Source organism: Dysidea avara, chromosome 15, assembly GCF_963678975.1.
Source record: "Dysidea avara chromosome 15, odDysAvar1.4, whole genome shotgun sequence".
NCBI classification, from domain to species: domain Eukaryota; kingdom Metazoa; phylum Porifera; class Demospongiae; order Dictyoceratida; family Dysideidae; genus Dysidea; species Dysidea avara.
The window spans coordinates 736-16,546 of record NC_089286.1 but is presented as its reverse complement, the minus strand read 5'-3'; the positions used below and the strand labels follow the sequence as shown (position 1 = coordinate 16,546).

The following is a 15,811-nucleotide window of genomic DNA, read 5'->3' as shown; positions in this document are numbered from 1 at the left end:
AGTGCGATAGGGTAGTTGCAGCATAGATATGGTCAAGGAGTGTCATTTGTAGAATTATGTAAGTGCCATTTTTATTCTGCCTGCAGTGTTTCAGGAGTTTGTGGTAACTGCCATTTTATTGTGATGTTTTTATTCTGCCTGCGGTGTTTCAGGAGTTTATAGTAACGTAGCATATAGCTATATAGCACACTACTGAGCATATAGTCCCAGTTGACGTGCAGTTTACTTCAGTATGTGTATAGCTACAGCTATATAGAGATTGTAAAGTAAAACAGTTACAGTGAGCTCTGTTTTGTGTATTATATGTATGGGTATATATGTGTGTTTTATTTGTGATAGGAGAGAGCTACCGATGTGGGAATTGCTAACTGTGCTAGTTTTCATCAGCTTGGTACCAGACATAGTGCTCTGGAGTGTCGGATTTTTATTCACAGTTTGTCTGTGCCAAAGTGGGACATGCACTGTTACAGGTGAAGTCTCACACTGAGAGAAGCCCCGGTGAGACCCTTGGTTAAGAGGGTTATAATACAGTAAAATAAGGGCTCGTCCCATAGGCTCCAAACAGTGGAGACATTCAGTTGTGCTCAGCTGAAGTGGCAAAGGAACCATATTGCACAGATGCATTAGTCAGTTGTTGACCAAAGCATGAGCTTGGTAGCTGTATAGTAACAAAGATTGTATTTCTTTAGTAGCTCAATGTTGTTTTGATATATATACATATACATATATATATACACACCTCAGATTGTGGTATTGTAATTGTAGCTCACAGTAGGTATAGGCAACTATGTACCTATCCTGGGTTATGGTATGTAACTGTGTGCTGGTGGCTATTATAGTCTCACCAGGTGGGAGTGCCACTCACACAATCTTCACTATTTGGTTTATAGCTGTATGGCCATATGTGTAGTTGTATTATTTGACTGGCAAGTTTAATTCGTCGTGTAATAGCTACACGGAGACCAAATGGGTTGAGAATTTCCCATTATAAATATCCATCGTACTGGTCACGACCAGTTTCGTTTCAGCTCTACGCCGGAAACTCATCAGGCAACCTTAGACGCGGATTTGGTATTGCCAGAGTAGTGTTGTACTACTTTATGGTGAAGAATTGGTAGCCCGGCAGGGTTAGGGTTAGGGTTAAGGTTAGGGTTTGGGGGAACAACAGTGTTCCCTGCACCATCAATCCCTTCCTCAGCACTATGGTTCCCTGTCTGTTCAGTGTTGTGCTGTACATTTACATTGTTAGTACCTGTGTTTAGAACATTGTTATTTTCTTCTTGCTGTTGTTGTTCATTTGTAGGTCCAGTAAGGTCAATAGGATTAGGGGGCAGTTTCCTTCCAGAGGTGGCTCCACTCGGAGGTTGACTACTGGTGCTTTGATTGCCAGAGTTTCTCGTTTCTCGTGGAGAGTTTCTCGTGGCAGGAGAGGGTTGAGTCGAAGGGTACACAGATTTGTACGTCCTTGGTTTGCCGTTCCTCAGGGTGCTTCCATCGCGGTTGGTGCGACTCATGACTTTGCTGTTAGACAGATTTACTTTAATGATTATATACACAAAGAATGATAATGTACGCGTACAATTACAAGCCTAAATACATACAACCTAATGTAATACAAGTACAAAATACCATACTGACGACATAACAAACAAAAGAGGACTCTTACAACAACAAAATAAGTTACAAAATGTTCGTGACTGTCCTTGTAATGGGAGAGCTTGCTGGCGTGACCGCGGTTTCGGTTCAGGGCCTTCTTCAGACGAAACAAACTCACTCCAAGTTGCAATCGTAAGAGAGTGAAAGGGCTGTCAATTAACAGAGTTTATATAGGTTGACGTCATCAAAGATGAGGGGGAACACGGAGGTGAAATTCCAGTATACGTATGTCGGAAGTGGCTCACGTAATAACATTAAAGCCAAAAGGTATCTTCGTTTTGAATTGCTGGATGAACCACATTTCTTTAGCTTTTCTAGCGGAAGTATCGACAATTCTATCAAGGATAGATAACTTGTAGGTTTGAGCAAAGGTTTGCTTGTGCTCTTGAAGATGGTGATACAAGGGTCTATTGGTAGCTTGATTGGACATATTCCTGTGTCTTCTCATTCTGGCACGTAGTGTGGTAGAGGTCTCTCCTACGTATTGCTTGTAACAATGTACACATTCCAGTAGATAGACTACACCTACAGAGTCACATGCATAGATGTTAGTGATGTCAAAAGATACTTGTGTTTGATAACTGATAACTCGAGCACTGCCCTTTAGTTGACTGCAGCAGGCACAATCCTCTCTCCTGCAAGCTATATTCTTAGCTGGAAATTGTTTACTGGTGATAGTAGGTGAAGGGTGAGTTGTTAAGTCGGTAGGTACCTCAATGTCCAATTTATTATTGGGTAATCTTTGCTTGATGTTCTTGTGATTGGTGAAAGTGTGTTGAACTGGTTTCTGATATAAGTGTTTTTTAGTCTCTGAATTAGCAGTTAACATTGGCCAGTGGTCTTTACAGGCCCTTACAAACTTTTTGTTAATGTCAAACTTACTCACAATGATGATTGGGTTGTCCCGTGTCTGTGATGTGGTATCACTCTTCTTCAGATGATTATTTCTTTCAGAAAATGGTATATCAGGTAAGTCTAATGTGGCATAGCCTCTGACTGAGAACTGTTTTTTAATATGGTTCATGGTAGTTTCATAGTCTGACTGTTTAGTACAATTACGAAGGATTCTTACATTTTCCCCTCGGTAGATACCTTTAAAGGTGAATTTAGGATGGTAGGAAGATGTCTGTAGATAAGAAAAAGTGTTAGTGGTTTTAAAATGGGGTTTGACATAAAGTTGATGGTTCTCCTTGACAATATTGATGTCCAGGTAAGTGACTTCAGTAGTGGAAGATTCAAATGTGAACTTAATAGTTGGGTGACAATTATTTAGGTGGTCCATAAATTTTATCAATTCCTCCTCCGTGTCTTTCCAAATTATAAGTAAATCATCGATGTATCTACGGTAGTAGACTGGTCTGGTGTTTCTGTTAAAAATAAATTTATCCTCAAAATTAGACATAAATAGATTGGCATAGTTAGGGGCCATGGCTGTGCCCATTGCAATCCCTCGAACCTGCAGAAAGAAAAGGTCACCAAAAGTAAAACAATTATTATATAATATAAAACTCAACATTTCTTTTAATATAAGTATAGATGGAGATGTGGGGTCCTTGTAGTTTTCCAATTCAGTTAGAATAATGTTAATGGATTCCTCTATTGGTATGCTGGGATATAATGACTTAACGTCGGCTGTGACTAGTAATGAGTTATTTGGAATACGTAATTGCTCCACTTCAGTAATGACTTGTATGGAGTTTTTGAGTATGTGAGTTTTAGTGGCGACAATGGGTTTCAGTAAGTGGTCCATGAACTGAGATAGCAGGCAAGTGGGACTGTGAATGTTAGAAACTATTGGCCTGACAGCCAAGGGAGTCTTATGTAATTTTTTCAAAAAGTAAATAAAAGGAGTTCTGGGTTTATCATCCTGAGTGAGAAAACTATAAACTTCATGATTGATTAGACCACGACTAAAGCAGTGGTTAACAAATGTCTTGATTTTGACATGTAACTCTGATGTGAGGTCTTTATCAATACGGTGATAAATGTCCTGGTCTGATAAATGTTTGAGACCGTCTCTTGTGTAGCATTCCATGGTTTCGACAACAACAGTGTCGCCCTTATCACTCTTGGAAATTCTGATGTCCTTACGATTACACAGTTTCTTAAGTATATTTCTATCTCTTCTATTGATGTTGTCCTTGCCTGATTGTGTAGTACCAATGTTGCAAGAGACTCTGACTTCATTTACAAATTGGTCGATGGCATTACTGACTGGGGTTGTTACTTTGGACACATCACTGACTGTTTTCATTAGTCCACCCTTTGGAATGTCGTATCTGTATGGTACACAACGTTTAGTTAAGTTGGCTTTCAAGGAACTGGTGTCTAGTTCTAAATGCTTGGGAGTGTATGTACTGTAGGGTATATATTTAAAACCTTTTTGTAACACCCTCATCTCCGGTAGGGAAATGGAGGCTGGGGGAATGACTGATATGTTGATTGCGGTTGTAGACTTTGTAGTAACCAGTTTAAAGTATTTACGAGCCCTCCAAGCTGATTTCCTTGTACTGGTGGGTTTGTGTTTCCCCAATACTGGTTTGGGTAGTTATTAGGAGGTGCAATGTTATTATGTGATGGAGGTTGTTCAAAATGAGGTCTTCTAATATTGTTGTCATCCCTGTTAAAGTTTCGGTTATTTCTATACGAAGGCAATTGTTGTCTGTTGAATGGCTCTTGTGGTCTGTAGCCTGGGGGATCCTGTTCTGGCCTCCTGGGTCTGAATTGATGAGGATGGTTATAGGGTGGATTGTTTCCTTGTCTAGGTGCCTGGTAAGTTCTTCTGTTGTATTGTCTGCGTGGTTGTACATTTGGGGGGGAAGTCCCTTGTTTCTTCTTCTCTCTTCTCTGGTCCAATTTGACATTTAGTGAATTGACCTTAGTTTCCATTTCTTTATATGTAGCTGTGATTATGGTCTCATCTGGAGCACAGGCTAGTGTGCTTTCACAGGAGATTATCAACACAAGTACGTACATTCTTCACTTACCGTTCTTTACGCTTGCACGGTGAAATTCGTGCATTGTTCCTGGTTCCCATTGTCACAGGTAGTATCGATATCCGTGCTATTGTCCTACCAGTTTCCCTGAACTATCACGTTTCTCCGTTCTTCCATTATGATTAGCTGAGGATTACGCGCATACAGCCTTTAAAGCGCATAATATAATTTATTAAGGCTGATCATAGATGGCTGAACCTCAGACCGTGCAATGTGGTAATCAAGAGTCTGCGACTTCTGAATCGTCGAGGAACAGGGACAAATACTGCCCCCATTGCCAACTTGTTGTTCCTAATACAACATTTTACCGCCACAAGCAACAGTTTTACGATGAGCAAAAACGTGAATGGAGCAAGGTTCGATTAAGGAGGTGGAAATCCAACAGCACTAAGCCATTACGTCCCGCCCAGCCGGAGTTACAGGATAGTACGTTTAATATGGACAGCGTCGAACCTGCTATGGGAGACATGGACGAGGAGATGCATGAATCCACACCGGAAGGTTTGTTCAGTTTCATAACTAATTTCGTGTCCAAGTATTGATGTATGCGCAAATTTCTGTCAGCCAATAGTCTAGTTGAAGAATTTATGTAATTCTTCTCGGTTTATCGTAGTGCACTACACTAGCTGTGCTGTATAAATTGTCGTCGTGAAGACAAGGGCTTGAGGTGATCTTAGCCCAGTTGTCTGGGCATCAGCCTGGTTGATGCCTAGGTTTGTCAATTCTTGGCTGGGTCTTTATACTACTATTGTTTCCTTGGGCAAGAAATATTCCCCCTAGCCATTGAGCTGCTACATAAATTGGAATGTAATAGGTTACAAAATAGAAGAAATTTGTCCAGATTGATAATGTTTTACAAAATTCTCAACAATTTAGTAGAAATTGACTTCAACTCTTATCTATTACCCTCTGAAACATCTACAAGAGGCCATCAACTAAGATTCAGACAAATCCAAACAAGAATTAATTCTTTCCAACACTCTTTCCTACCTGCCGCCATCCGTGATTGGAACTCTGCCAGCCGATGTGGTTACCTCCCCTAACTTAGACACGTTTACAGACAAACTGAACAAATTGTATATGCAAACATACTCATATTTGAGGTTTTTTGCATAGTAAATAAATAAAGCACATACCGTATACGCTGAATATTTGGCGGTGATTTTAATTTGGCGGTTTGGCGAAATTAGCATCGACCGCCAATTTAATTGACCGCCAACAGCAGTTAGCTTTCCATTGTCTTAGTTTGCTTGGTAGATTGTTTGTACAATTCGCCAAACTAAATGTCCGCCAATACGCTGTTTCTTCCAAATAGCCAAAGTTTACGCTCGCCAAATATTCAGCGTATACGGTACTCATGTATGCTCTATATAATACAGGTGTGGAGATGAAAAGTAGCATTATCTGATGCTGTCCTCCCAAGGCCAAAATAACTGTTATTATTTATCTAGTCAATAATAAATACCTGCCCGTCTGCCCGCACGTTGTCAGGAGGGTAAGTAAGTTTTTGTGGCCTAATTACAAAGACGTTGCTACACATGGCTAATTAAAAGCTATTCCACATGTGTAGCTGCCTTAATTTATCAGGGTCACCACTAACAGATAGAACATCTTCTAATAACTACCCTAACTATATGGAATGTTGTGATATACTTGTGCATGCAGTGCCAGACTGTCTGGTACTGTCATCTGGATTGTTATAATGACTTTGTAGTCGGAAATGTTAAGTGCACATATATAACCGGCCTGTGGGCAGGCGCTAAAATGGTTTCCCAAAATGTGTGTGTGCATTATATGTACCTATGTATGTGTTTGTTTTGCTTTCTGCACCCATACGTGAGCAAACTTTTACAGCAGCCAGTAATCAAGTATTGCACCTGGCTCAAAGGTGGTTTCTTTTCCGGGTTTAAAACTGGGCCATAGCTACTCTCCTCAGACTTCGAGACTGGCTTCCTAATAAACCTTCTAGTTGTTCTGCATACTGAAAAACATGGCAGTAGGCCTCGTATATGCTCCCAGTACGTAGGTGTTTACGTGCTCATTTTGAAAGTGAGTGTGACTTGCATGTACTTACGTGAATGAAAATTAAAGAATAATTACAGTTAAGAAGATACGTAGTTCTGTGTGGCGCGTGTTAAAAATAGTCTGATTAAAATATGCATCCATAGCAACATGTTTCATGTAATTTGTGAATTACAAAATACATTATTTTATTCCGTGAATTACAATATACATTATTTGATTAGCAATTTTTTTACGGTGTGTTACATTAGCCATTCAATGCAGAACGCTACCATCTTAGCAACTAAATCTTGCATGGCACCTGGTTTTTAATAGTAATACAACTTTTACTTCCAGGTCACATGGCTCTTTATGACTATATCCATGTTTCCTACATGTGCAATAATTTGCATGGCATAGCTACATGTGTTCATCTGTGCAGTGTGTGGTGTGTGTTTACTTTCCATAAATGGATTGAGAAAAAGTGTATTAATTAGCAAAACTGATACAAAAGAATAAATTTTCAAACAAGGGAAAGAAACCAACGAACAACGAACAAGAAAGGATCGCTGAGGTGGTAATTAATGTTAATTACAAATCCCTATTTTGACCCAGTGATCCCTGAGGCAACATTTTGATTGAGTCAAAATATGCATTTGTGGTCTACATTAATTACCATCAGCATTGAAATTGAGTCTACTCACCACAAAGTGTCGTACATCGGCCAGGCTGTGACTTCTATGCGCATCTCCACTTTAGTAATCCAGGTCATATCTGCCTTGATTGGTATCTGGATCACTGGGTCAGCAGTGGTGAGCCAGTTTTACCATTTAAGCAGTCTTTGCTTGTTTGTTTTCTTCAACAATCCTTTAAACTTTTGTTTTTCTTTGTTATTGCATGCTACAGTATAGTTGAAGGTTGAAGTACTCAATCATTGCCAAGTACATGCACCGTTCAGCTAGATTATTTTATTATAGATGGATCTTATATGGCTAGTGAAGATGAAGAGTTTTTTGAATCAGAAGATGATGATGAATGCTTAGAGGTATATATATGTATGTGCAGAGTTGTAGTGAGGTTGACCGCCAGCAACTCTGGCCCGGAGGATGGGTCGTTACAGCGATTACACAGGATAGGATGATAACAGCAATATAAGAGCACGCACAATACTTCTCAATATCACAACTGACTCAAAGGTCAAGAAGACATACATGTACACTGTTTTCACTATATGTGTTGATACCTATACAAAGAATTACTTAGCTATGTTTGTCAGTGTGTGCACGTTCTGTTACTCCACTACACATGCCCCTTCTTTATAAGGACATGTCTCATGTCAGTCATCTCGGTATCGAAGTGGTCTTTGACGATTCTCTCTCTGTGGATACCGATGTCTCATATTATTAGATTGCTGAACTGAATTATCCGCCTGGTTGTTTAAAACAATAGGAGCATTGTTCTGTTCTGTCACGTCATCATCTTGGTCAACTAGTTGCAGTACAGTTCCCGGTGGTACAACAGTAGAATTTTCCAATGCTGTGTCCTCATTCATTTGGGCATTGTCTTGGGAATTGTTGCTGGTACTGGTTTGAGGCCTTGGTCTCATGTCTGGTGAGCAGGGTTTTAACCGCTCAAAGTGTACCACTTGTCGCTTCCTGTTTTGTGTGTGTTGTATCCTGTACACCTGATCTGAAAGTTTCTTAACCACTTTGTAAGGACCAGTCCACGGACAATGTAACTTTTTTGACTTCTTTTTGCCTACCATCGGTGTACAAAGCCATACCAAATCTCCTTTTTCATAAGCTCTCCCATGAACTCTGCTGTCATAATTTTCTTTCTGTCGGCAAGCAGCTCCCAGTGAATGCTTTCGCGCATTTTTGTAGCTGTGTTCTAGTGAAGATCGAAGGTTTTGTATGTACTCTGGAGGTGTTGTGGTTGCTGAGGCAGGGTCGCCATAGATGATGTCTAGTGGGATTTTTGCTTTTCGCCCAAACATTAAATAGAATGGGGAAAACCCAGTGGTGGCATGTTCTGATGTATTGTATGCAAAACACACTTTTGCTAGGTGAGTTTCCCAGTCATCTCCATATTCATCAATCATTGTGGCTAGCATCGCAATTATGGTCCTGTTAAGTCTCTCCACCTGGCCATCACCTTGTGGATGATAGGCTGTCGTATGGGTTTTCTTGATGTCTAGTAGTTTACTGATTTCCTTTACTAAAATGGACTCAAATTGTGCCCCCATATCAGTGTGAAATTGTTCTGGTACTCCAAAGCGGCAGAACATGTTGTCGATAAGTTTATTTGCAACGGTTTTAGCCTCCTGATTTGGGATTCCATAAGCCTCTGCCCATTTAGTAAAATAATCGGATACTACCAGGATATATTTATTACCTGTGCTACTTTTAGGTAGGGGGCCCACAATGTCTGCAGCAAGCATTTGGAGTGGGTATCCTCTCTCCACCTTTTGTAGTGGTGGTCTTTGCTTCTGGTTTGGCTTTTTCCTGGCTGCACAGTGAGGGCAATTTTGACACCACTCTTTGACACTTTGAGAATACCCTGGCCAGTAGAAACGCTCTTGAAGCTTCTTAAAAGTTCTATCTTCACCCAAGTGTCCTGCCATCCTTCCTCCATGTATTTCATCCAGTATTGAGCTCTGCTGCTCAGTAGGAACTACCAATTGCAGGTGTAACTGGCTGCCCTGTGTATTCTCATATTTCCTGTAGAGCACTCCATGCTGGATAGTAAGCTGCTCCCACTGTTGTGAGAGCGTTGTGACTTCTCTGGGGAAGCGCTTCAACTCATCAGGAAGCAATTTATCTCCTTTTTCTTTTGCTGTTAAAACAGGGCCAATGATTTCATCCTGTATCTGTAAATGTCTTAACTCAAGATCGGTGGTGGACAGTTCTCTCTCAGGTGTTAATAATGTTGTTGCAACTTGTATCTCAGGCTCACTAGTAGTGCACTCTGATTCTGGCCGTTGGCACTGACTACATGGATGGCGTGACATGGCGTCTGCATTAGTATGTCTCCTGCCTGGGCGGTGTACTATTTCAAAATTGTACTCTTGCAATTGTTCCACCCATCTAGCCAGCTGACCTTCAGGCTCTTTAAAGTTTTGCAACCATATTAGTGATCCATGATCAGTACGAAGTATAAACTGGTGCCCTAGCAAATAGGGTCGGAAGTGGTGAATGAAAGTCACAGCTGAGAGTAGCTCCTTCCTCGTCACGCAGTACTTCCGTTCACTCTTTGATAGAGAGCGGCTGGCATAAGCAATAACCACTTCCTGGTCTCCCTGTCTCTGTGATAGCACAGCCCCAATGCCTTCTTGGCTGGCATCTGTGTCCAATATGAATTCCTTTTTGTGGTCAGGATAGGAAAGGATAGGAGCAGTGGTCAGGCGATTCTTCAAAGCTGCAAAAGCTTCTGCACATTCTTTGGTCCACTTAAATGTTCGTCCTCGTTCAATCAACTTATATAGTGGTTTGGCTAGTGAGGCAAAATTGCAGACAAAACGGCGGTAATAAGAAGCCAGCCCTAAAAACTGCTGCACTTCCTTTATGGTGGTAGGTGTTGGCCATCCTGAGACCTTCTTGGTTTTAGCTGGATCTGTGGCAATGCCTTGTCTGGACACCACATGCCCTAAATACAAAACCTCCTCTCGAAAAAGTACGCATTTTGCTGGCTTGAGGTGTAAATTAGCTTCTCGCAATCTCTGCAAGACTAATACCAGGTGCTGAAGGTGCTCCTCAAATGATTTTCCAAGCACAATGATGTCATCCAAATACACTAGGCACTTTGACCACTGAATACCTGCAAGGACTAAATCCATCAACCGTTGGAATGTTGCTGGTGCGTTGCAAAGGCCAAAGGGCATAACTTTAAATTCAAATAGTCCTTCATGTGTGGCAAAGGCCGTCTTCTCTCTGTCTCTTGGATCCATCTCAACTTGCCAGTATCCGCTTAAGAGGTCTAACGTGCTGAACCACTTTGAGCCATTCAGAGTATCCAGTGTTTCATCTATGCGGGGTAAAGGGTAGGCATCTCGCTGTGTTACTGCATTCAATTTGCGGTAGTCTATGCAAAACCTAACAGAACCATCTTTCTTTTGGACTAACACCACTGGTGAAGCCCATGGGCTCTTGGATGGTGTAATTACATCTTTGGATAGCATATCATTAAGCAATTTGCATACAGTCTCCCTATGGCAAAGTGGCGCCCTTCTTGGTGGCTGACGAATTGGTTGGGCTGTCCCTGTGGGGATTGTGTGTGGAAGCAGATCACTGTGGCCCAGGTCATCATCACCTGCTGTGAACACATCTGCAAATGCCAGTAGGGTACTGTACAGTGTTGTCTGTTGTGCACTGGTAAGTGTGTCTCCACTGTCAGTTACCATCTTCCACAAGAGCTCTTGTTTGTGGGGAGGGGCTTCAGGTATTTGAGTTAGGCTAGAGGTATGTAGGTTCTGTGACACACTAGCAATCTTAATAGAGTCATCTAATTGAGTAATCTGGCCTATTCTAGAATCTTTGTAGATGTTGACAACTTCTCCTGATAAGTTGGCTAATCGCAGTGGGACTGTGGTATTGTGGCCATCATAATGGGGTGTTACTACGGCTGTAGCAACCATGACAGTATCCTTAAGTGGCAAAGCTTCTAGTAACCAGTCGGCAGAGCTACTGATAATGTCTGTGGTGGCTACCTGCAATTGTAGCTCGCTAAACGGTGGGATGTTGATGGTCTCTTGGACTCTAACAGTAGACACAAGTGCATCATGTTGATCAGTGCCCTGTAACAGTGGTATGGCTTTCCCTGCTATGTGCAGCACCTTTTGCTCAGTGTTAATTACACACTTGACACTCTGTAAAAAATCTAACCCTAGTATGGCTTGAGTGCTTAATCCACTGGCCACTAAAATATCTGCCCTAAGCACCTCACCGGCTAGTGTGATGTCTATTGCTGCAGCACCATGGATTATGATAGGGCTACCTTCAACACCTGTCAACTGTGGACCAGTCCATGGTTCTAGAGTATTTGCATTTATGTCTATACCCTTAGATACCTGTTCCCATGCATCCCTGCTGAGCAGGCTTACTGATGCCCCTGTGTCTAGCATAAACTGCACTCTTACCCCTGAAACTACCCCAATCACATGGTATGCTTTGGCAGGATTTACTGCCAACAGATCAATAGCATTAATTTTACAATTATTTGACACATTGTTTACAACTTGCATATGTGAGTTACAGTCATTAGAATTAAGTTCACTTGTTGATGATTGGGTCTGTTGGTGGTGATCGCCCCCACGTGCCTGACCCTCGGCACTGGGGGCTTCTATTTTCCCTGCTTACGTTGACCATAGGTGGCAGCGCAACCCTTGGCAAAATGGCCCTCTTTGCCACACTTCCGGCAAATAATAGGCTCCTGGGGGCGGTTCATAGCTGTCTGATTCTGCTTGGGTGGAACTGGCCTACGTTCCATCAGTTGAGAAAGGGTGTGCTCCATCTGCTCCATTCGTATGGTGAGGGACTTTAACATCTCCACCATGTTATCTTGTCTCATCTGGATTGCTGCTATAGTAGCGGGGTTTTCTTCTGAGACATGACAGCCATTTGTAGTAGTTATAGCAGCTGCTACCGAGTTAGTAGGTCCGGACGTCAGGGATAAGTGTGTTTCTACCTCCAGTGTATACATCACGGCTTCGTCTAAATTCTTTGGATGTCGTTGACGGACGGTTAACGCAATCGTGGGCTTCTCTATCAATCCCAGGAAACGATCTAGAGATAACTGCTCTCTGGCCTTATCTTCTAAATCAGGGAACGCGCGGTCTGAGATAGCTCGAAGATCATCGGCTAGGTCTCCCCATGATTCCTTCTCCCGTCGTTTCCTAGCCTGAAATTCCGCTGCGTATAAGTCCCTCTTGCTACTAGGCTCAAAACGTTGACGTAATGCGCATGTGGCTTTCTCATATGTTGATTTCGCCTCTTGACTCAGGCGTTCCCATGCTGTCTGCGCCTTTCCTATCAGCCTTACTTGGAGCCATAAAAGACGAGCGGATTCATCCCATCCATTAATCTGAGCCACACTATCGAAGTGAGCAATCCACTGGTCCCACCTACTACTCGCCTCTCCGTTATATGGTTCTGGCGTTATCACAGGACGATTAATTGTAACACTACGAGTACCTTCATGGCTGTCTCCAGGTCCCTGAGGCTGTAGTGACATGTCTGCTGCGAACGGTAGACCACGTGATCACCACGCTTCTAATTGTCGCATGTGTCGGTGTGTCTAGACGATGTCAGGAGAACGAAAGAACACAACTCTGGTCGGCTAACCTTTCCTGGTACCGTTAATCCAAATCTATGCCACGGTACAACAGCGTTTTCACCTTTGGTTCAAGTTATAAACTGCCAGGACTACGCCAGTTGTAGTGAGGTTGACCGCCAGCAACTCTGGCCCGGAGGATGGGTCGTTACAGCGATTACACAGGATAGGATGATAACAGCAATATAAGAGCACGCACAATACTTCTCAATATCACAACTGACTCAAAGGTCAAGAAGACATACATGTACACTGTTTTCACTATATGTGTTGATACCTATACAAAGAATTACTTAGCTATGTTTGTCAGTGTGTGCACGTTCTGTTACTCCACTACACAGAGTGCATGATGCTGTAACGTGTTTATGATAACTATAGAGTTATAGTGCATAATTATACTCAATGCTTCATGCTCTTTTATTTGGGAAATCATCTTGCTTGTAAGCAAAGTCATATCTCTATTCTATCCATATTATTTACTGTCAAGAAACAAGTGCATGGTTCATCAATACAATTGTTTAGTAGCCATTTGGAAGTGTTACATCCACTAACAATGGTGTAAAGGCTTAATATCATGATACAGTTTTAATCAGGCGCACGCCCACAGCCGACCGAAGACTAGCTGTGGGCGTGTGCCTGGTGTACTGAAATTGTTTCCTAAAAAGTGTGTGTGTTTGTATGTCTGTTTGTGTATTTGTATATTTGTTTGTCTTTCCGCACCCACACGAGCAAAACTTTGTTTGCTGAAAACAGCCTTTATGTTGTAAACAACAGCCATATATAGCCTGTATTATACCTCTAAGCTTTAGGTTAAGACTGTTAATACTTGCCGGTTTGAAATACGGGTGAAACGAGTTTAAAAGGGCACAGTAAAGGCCTTTCCTAAAGGGCTTCAGTGGATGTCTAGTAGCCTTGAAACAACACAGCTGGCCTCCTAGGGTACCAGATATAACGAATTCCTTAGTTGAAAGGGGGAGTATCCCTTCCAACAGTGATAGCAGAAAAGAGGCTTTGTCGAGAGAATTTTGTAAAAACAACAGTTTAGTCAAGCTATTAAATGGTTTAGAGGATACTTCTGTACGTAAGATGTTAGTTAAATATTTTATTTAAGAAATGTTGCTAGCCAGTGCATAGCCACGTAATTCATTGAATTACGAAAATTAACTTTCATGAATTAGAAATAAATAATTACCAAAAATTAAGTTATAATACAATATATATTTTAAAAATTCTGCTAATAGAAAGCTGACTGCATGGCACCTGGTTTTAGAAGTAGCATATCGACTTGTTCGAATTAATATTCATGCTTTTCATGCTATTCTATAATTTCGTGGATTGCCTTCTTTGTTTAGCTATACATTATATCAACAATTACCCAGCACTATAATTTGTTTATGTATGCAATGTCATTATAATGGATTTACAGCTGGGTGTGTGTGTTGTTTCAGGAAGAAGCTTACCAAGAAGTGTGGAATGAGAGTGATATTGGAACCATTGGGGTACACCGAAATCCTATAAGTCAGGAGAATCCTATTAATCCCATTGTGAAGTTATTCTTTTTGCAACTAATTATGTGGCAGATGATTTTTCGTGTTTCCGATTCTGCTATTAAAGCTATGATGGTAGTTGTAAAAAAATTGCTTCATTTGTTAAGTGGCCAGCTCAACTATGCTGATCTCAATGATGCTTGTGATCAGGTACCTAATTCTTATAATGGACTACTGAAGTATGTAGGGCTTGATGCACACAATCTCAATGTTTTTGTTGTTTGCACATCATGCAGCTCCATTTATAACTATGATGAATGTGTAACAACTAGAGGACCACTTAAGTGCAGATCTGTTGCATTCCCTAATCACCCTCACAGAGATCAGCGAGTACCTTGTAATGCACCACTGCTAAAGGAAATAAAAGTGCGGGACTCTGGAAAGACTCGTTATGTGCCACTGAAAACATTTCCGTACCAAAGTCTAAAAATTGCGATCGCTGATTTAGTAGCTAATCCAAGTTTTTTGACTATCTGTGACCACTGGCGAAAAAGATGTGAAACTGTTCCAGTTGATATATTGGCAGATGTGTATGATGGAGCTATATGGCGAGATTTTAATTCAGACAAGTTTTCTAATTTCCTCAAATTCCCAGGAAATTTGCTGCTATCGCTGAACACAGATTGGTTCCAACCTTTCACTAGAACTAAGTATTCTGTTGGTGTGCTGTATTTGGTAGTGCTTAATCTGCCAAGGAACATGCGGTACAAAATAGAGAACATTATATTGTGTGGGATAATTCCTGGGCCAAAGGAACCAAAATTGACAATGAATTCTTTTGTTGCTCCACTGGTGAAAGAACTTAATGATGCCTATAAAGGTTGGATGATACCGACAAAACATCCCTTAGGGTTAGGGTTAGGTTAGGGTTAGGGTTAGGGTTAGGGTTAGGGTTAGGGTTAGGGTTAGGGTTAGGGTTAGGGTTAGGGTTAGGGTTAGGGTTAGGGTTAGGGTTAGGGTTAGGGTTAGGGTTAGGGTTAGGGTTAGGGTTAGGGTTAGGGTTAGGGTTAGGGTTAGGGTTAGGGTTAGGGTTAGGGTTAGGGTTAGGGTTAGGGTTAGGGTTAGGGTTAGGGTTAGGGTTAGGGTTAGGGTTAGGGTTAGGGTTAGGGTTAGGGTTAGGGTTAGGGTTAGGGTTAGGGTTAGGGTTAGGGTTAGGGTTAGGGTTAGGGTTAGGGTTAGGGTTAGGGTTAGGGTTAGGGTTAGGGTTAGGGTTAGGGTTAGGGTTAGGGTTAGGGTTAGGGTTAGGGTTAGGGTTAGGGTTAGGGTTAGGGTTAGGGTTAGGGT

General features: G+C 41.6%; 2 protein-coding genes across 10 annotated transcripts in view; one reads left to right on the top strand and one right to left on the bottom strand.

Moving 5' to 3' along the window:
• Positions 1-4,582, bottom strand: part of LOC136245365 (uncharacterized) — a 78,024-nt gene extending 73,442 nt beyond the window's left edge. For all 9 annotated transcript variants that reach the window (XM_066036852.1, XM_066036843.1, XM_066036851.1 and 6 more), the window contains exon 1: positions 1,253-4,582. In XM_066036852.1, coding sequence (XP_065892924.1) covers positions 1,898-4,054 — 2,157 coding nt within the window. In that variant the 5' untranslated portion in view covers positions 4,055-4,582 and the 3' untranslated portion in view covers positions 1,253-1,897. The remainder of the gene's footprint in view (positions 1-1,252) is intronic.
• A 212-nt stretch (positions 4,583-4,794) lies between these two features.
• On the top strand, positions 4,795-15,378 carry LOC136245888 (uncharacterized; the record flags this gene model as incomplete). The annotated part of the gene is made up of 3 exons (XM_066037344.1): positions 4,795-5,153; positions 7,631-7,698; positions 14,429-15,378. Coding segments are annotated over exons 1-3 (1,331 nt in total), but the record flags the coding sequence as incomplete, so codon positions are not given.
• Positions 15,379-15,811: the final 433 nt, after the last annotated feature.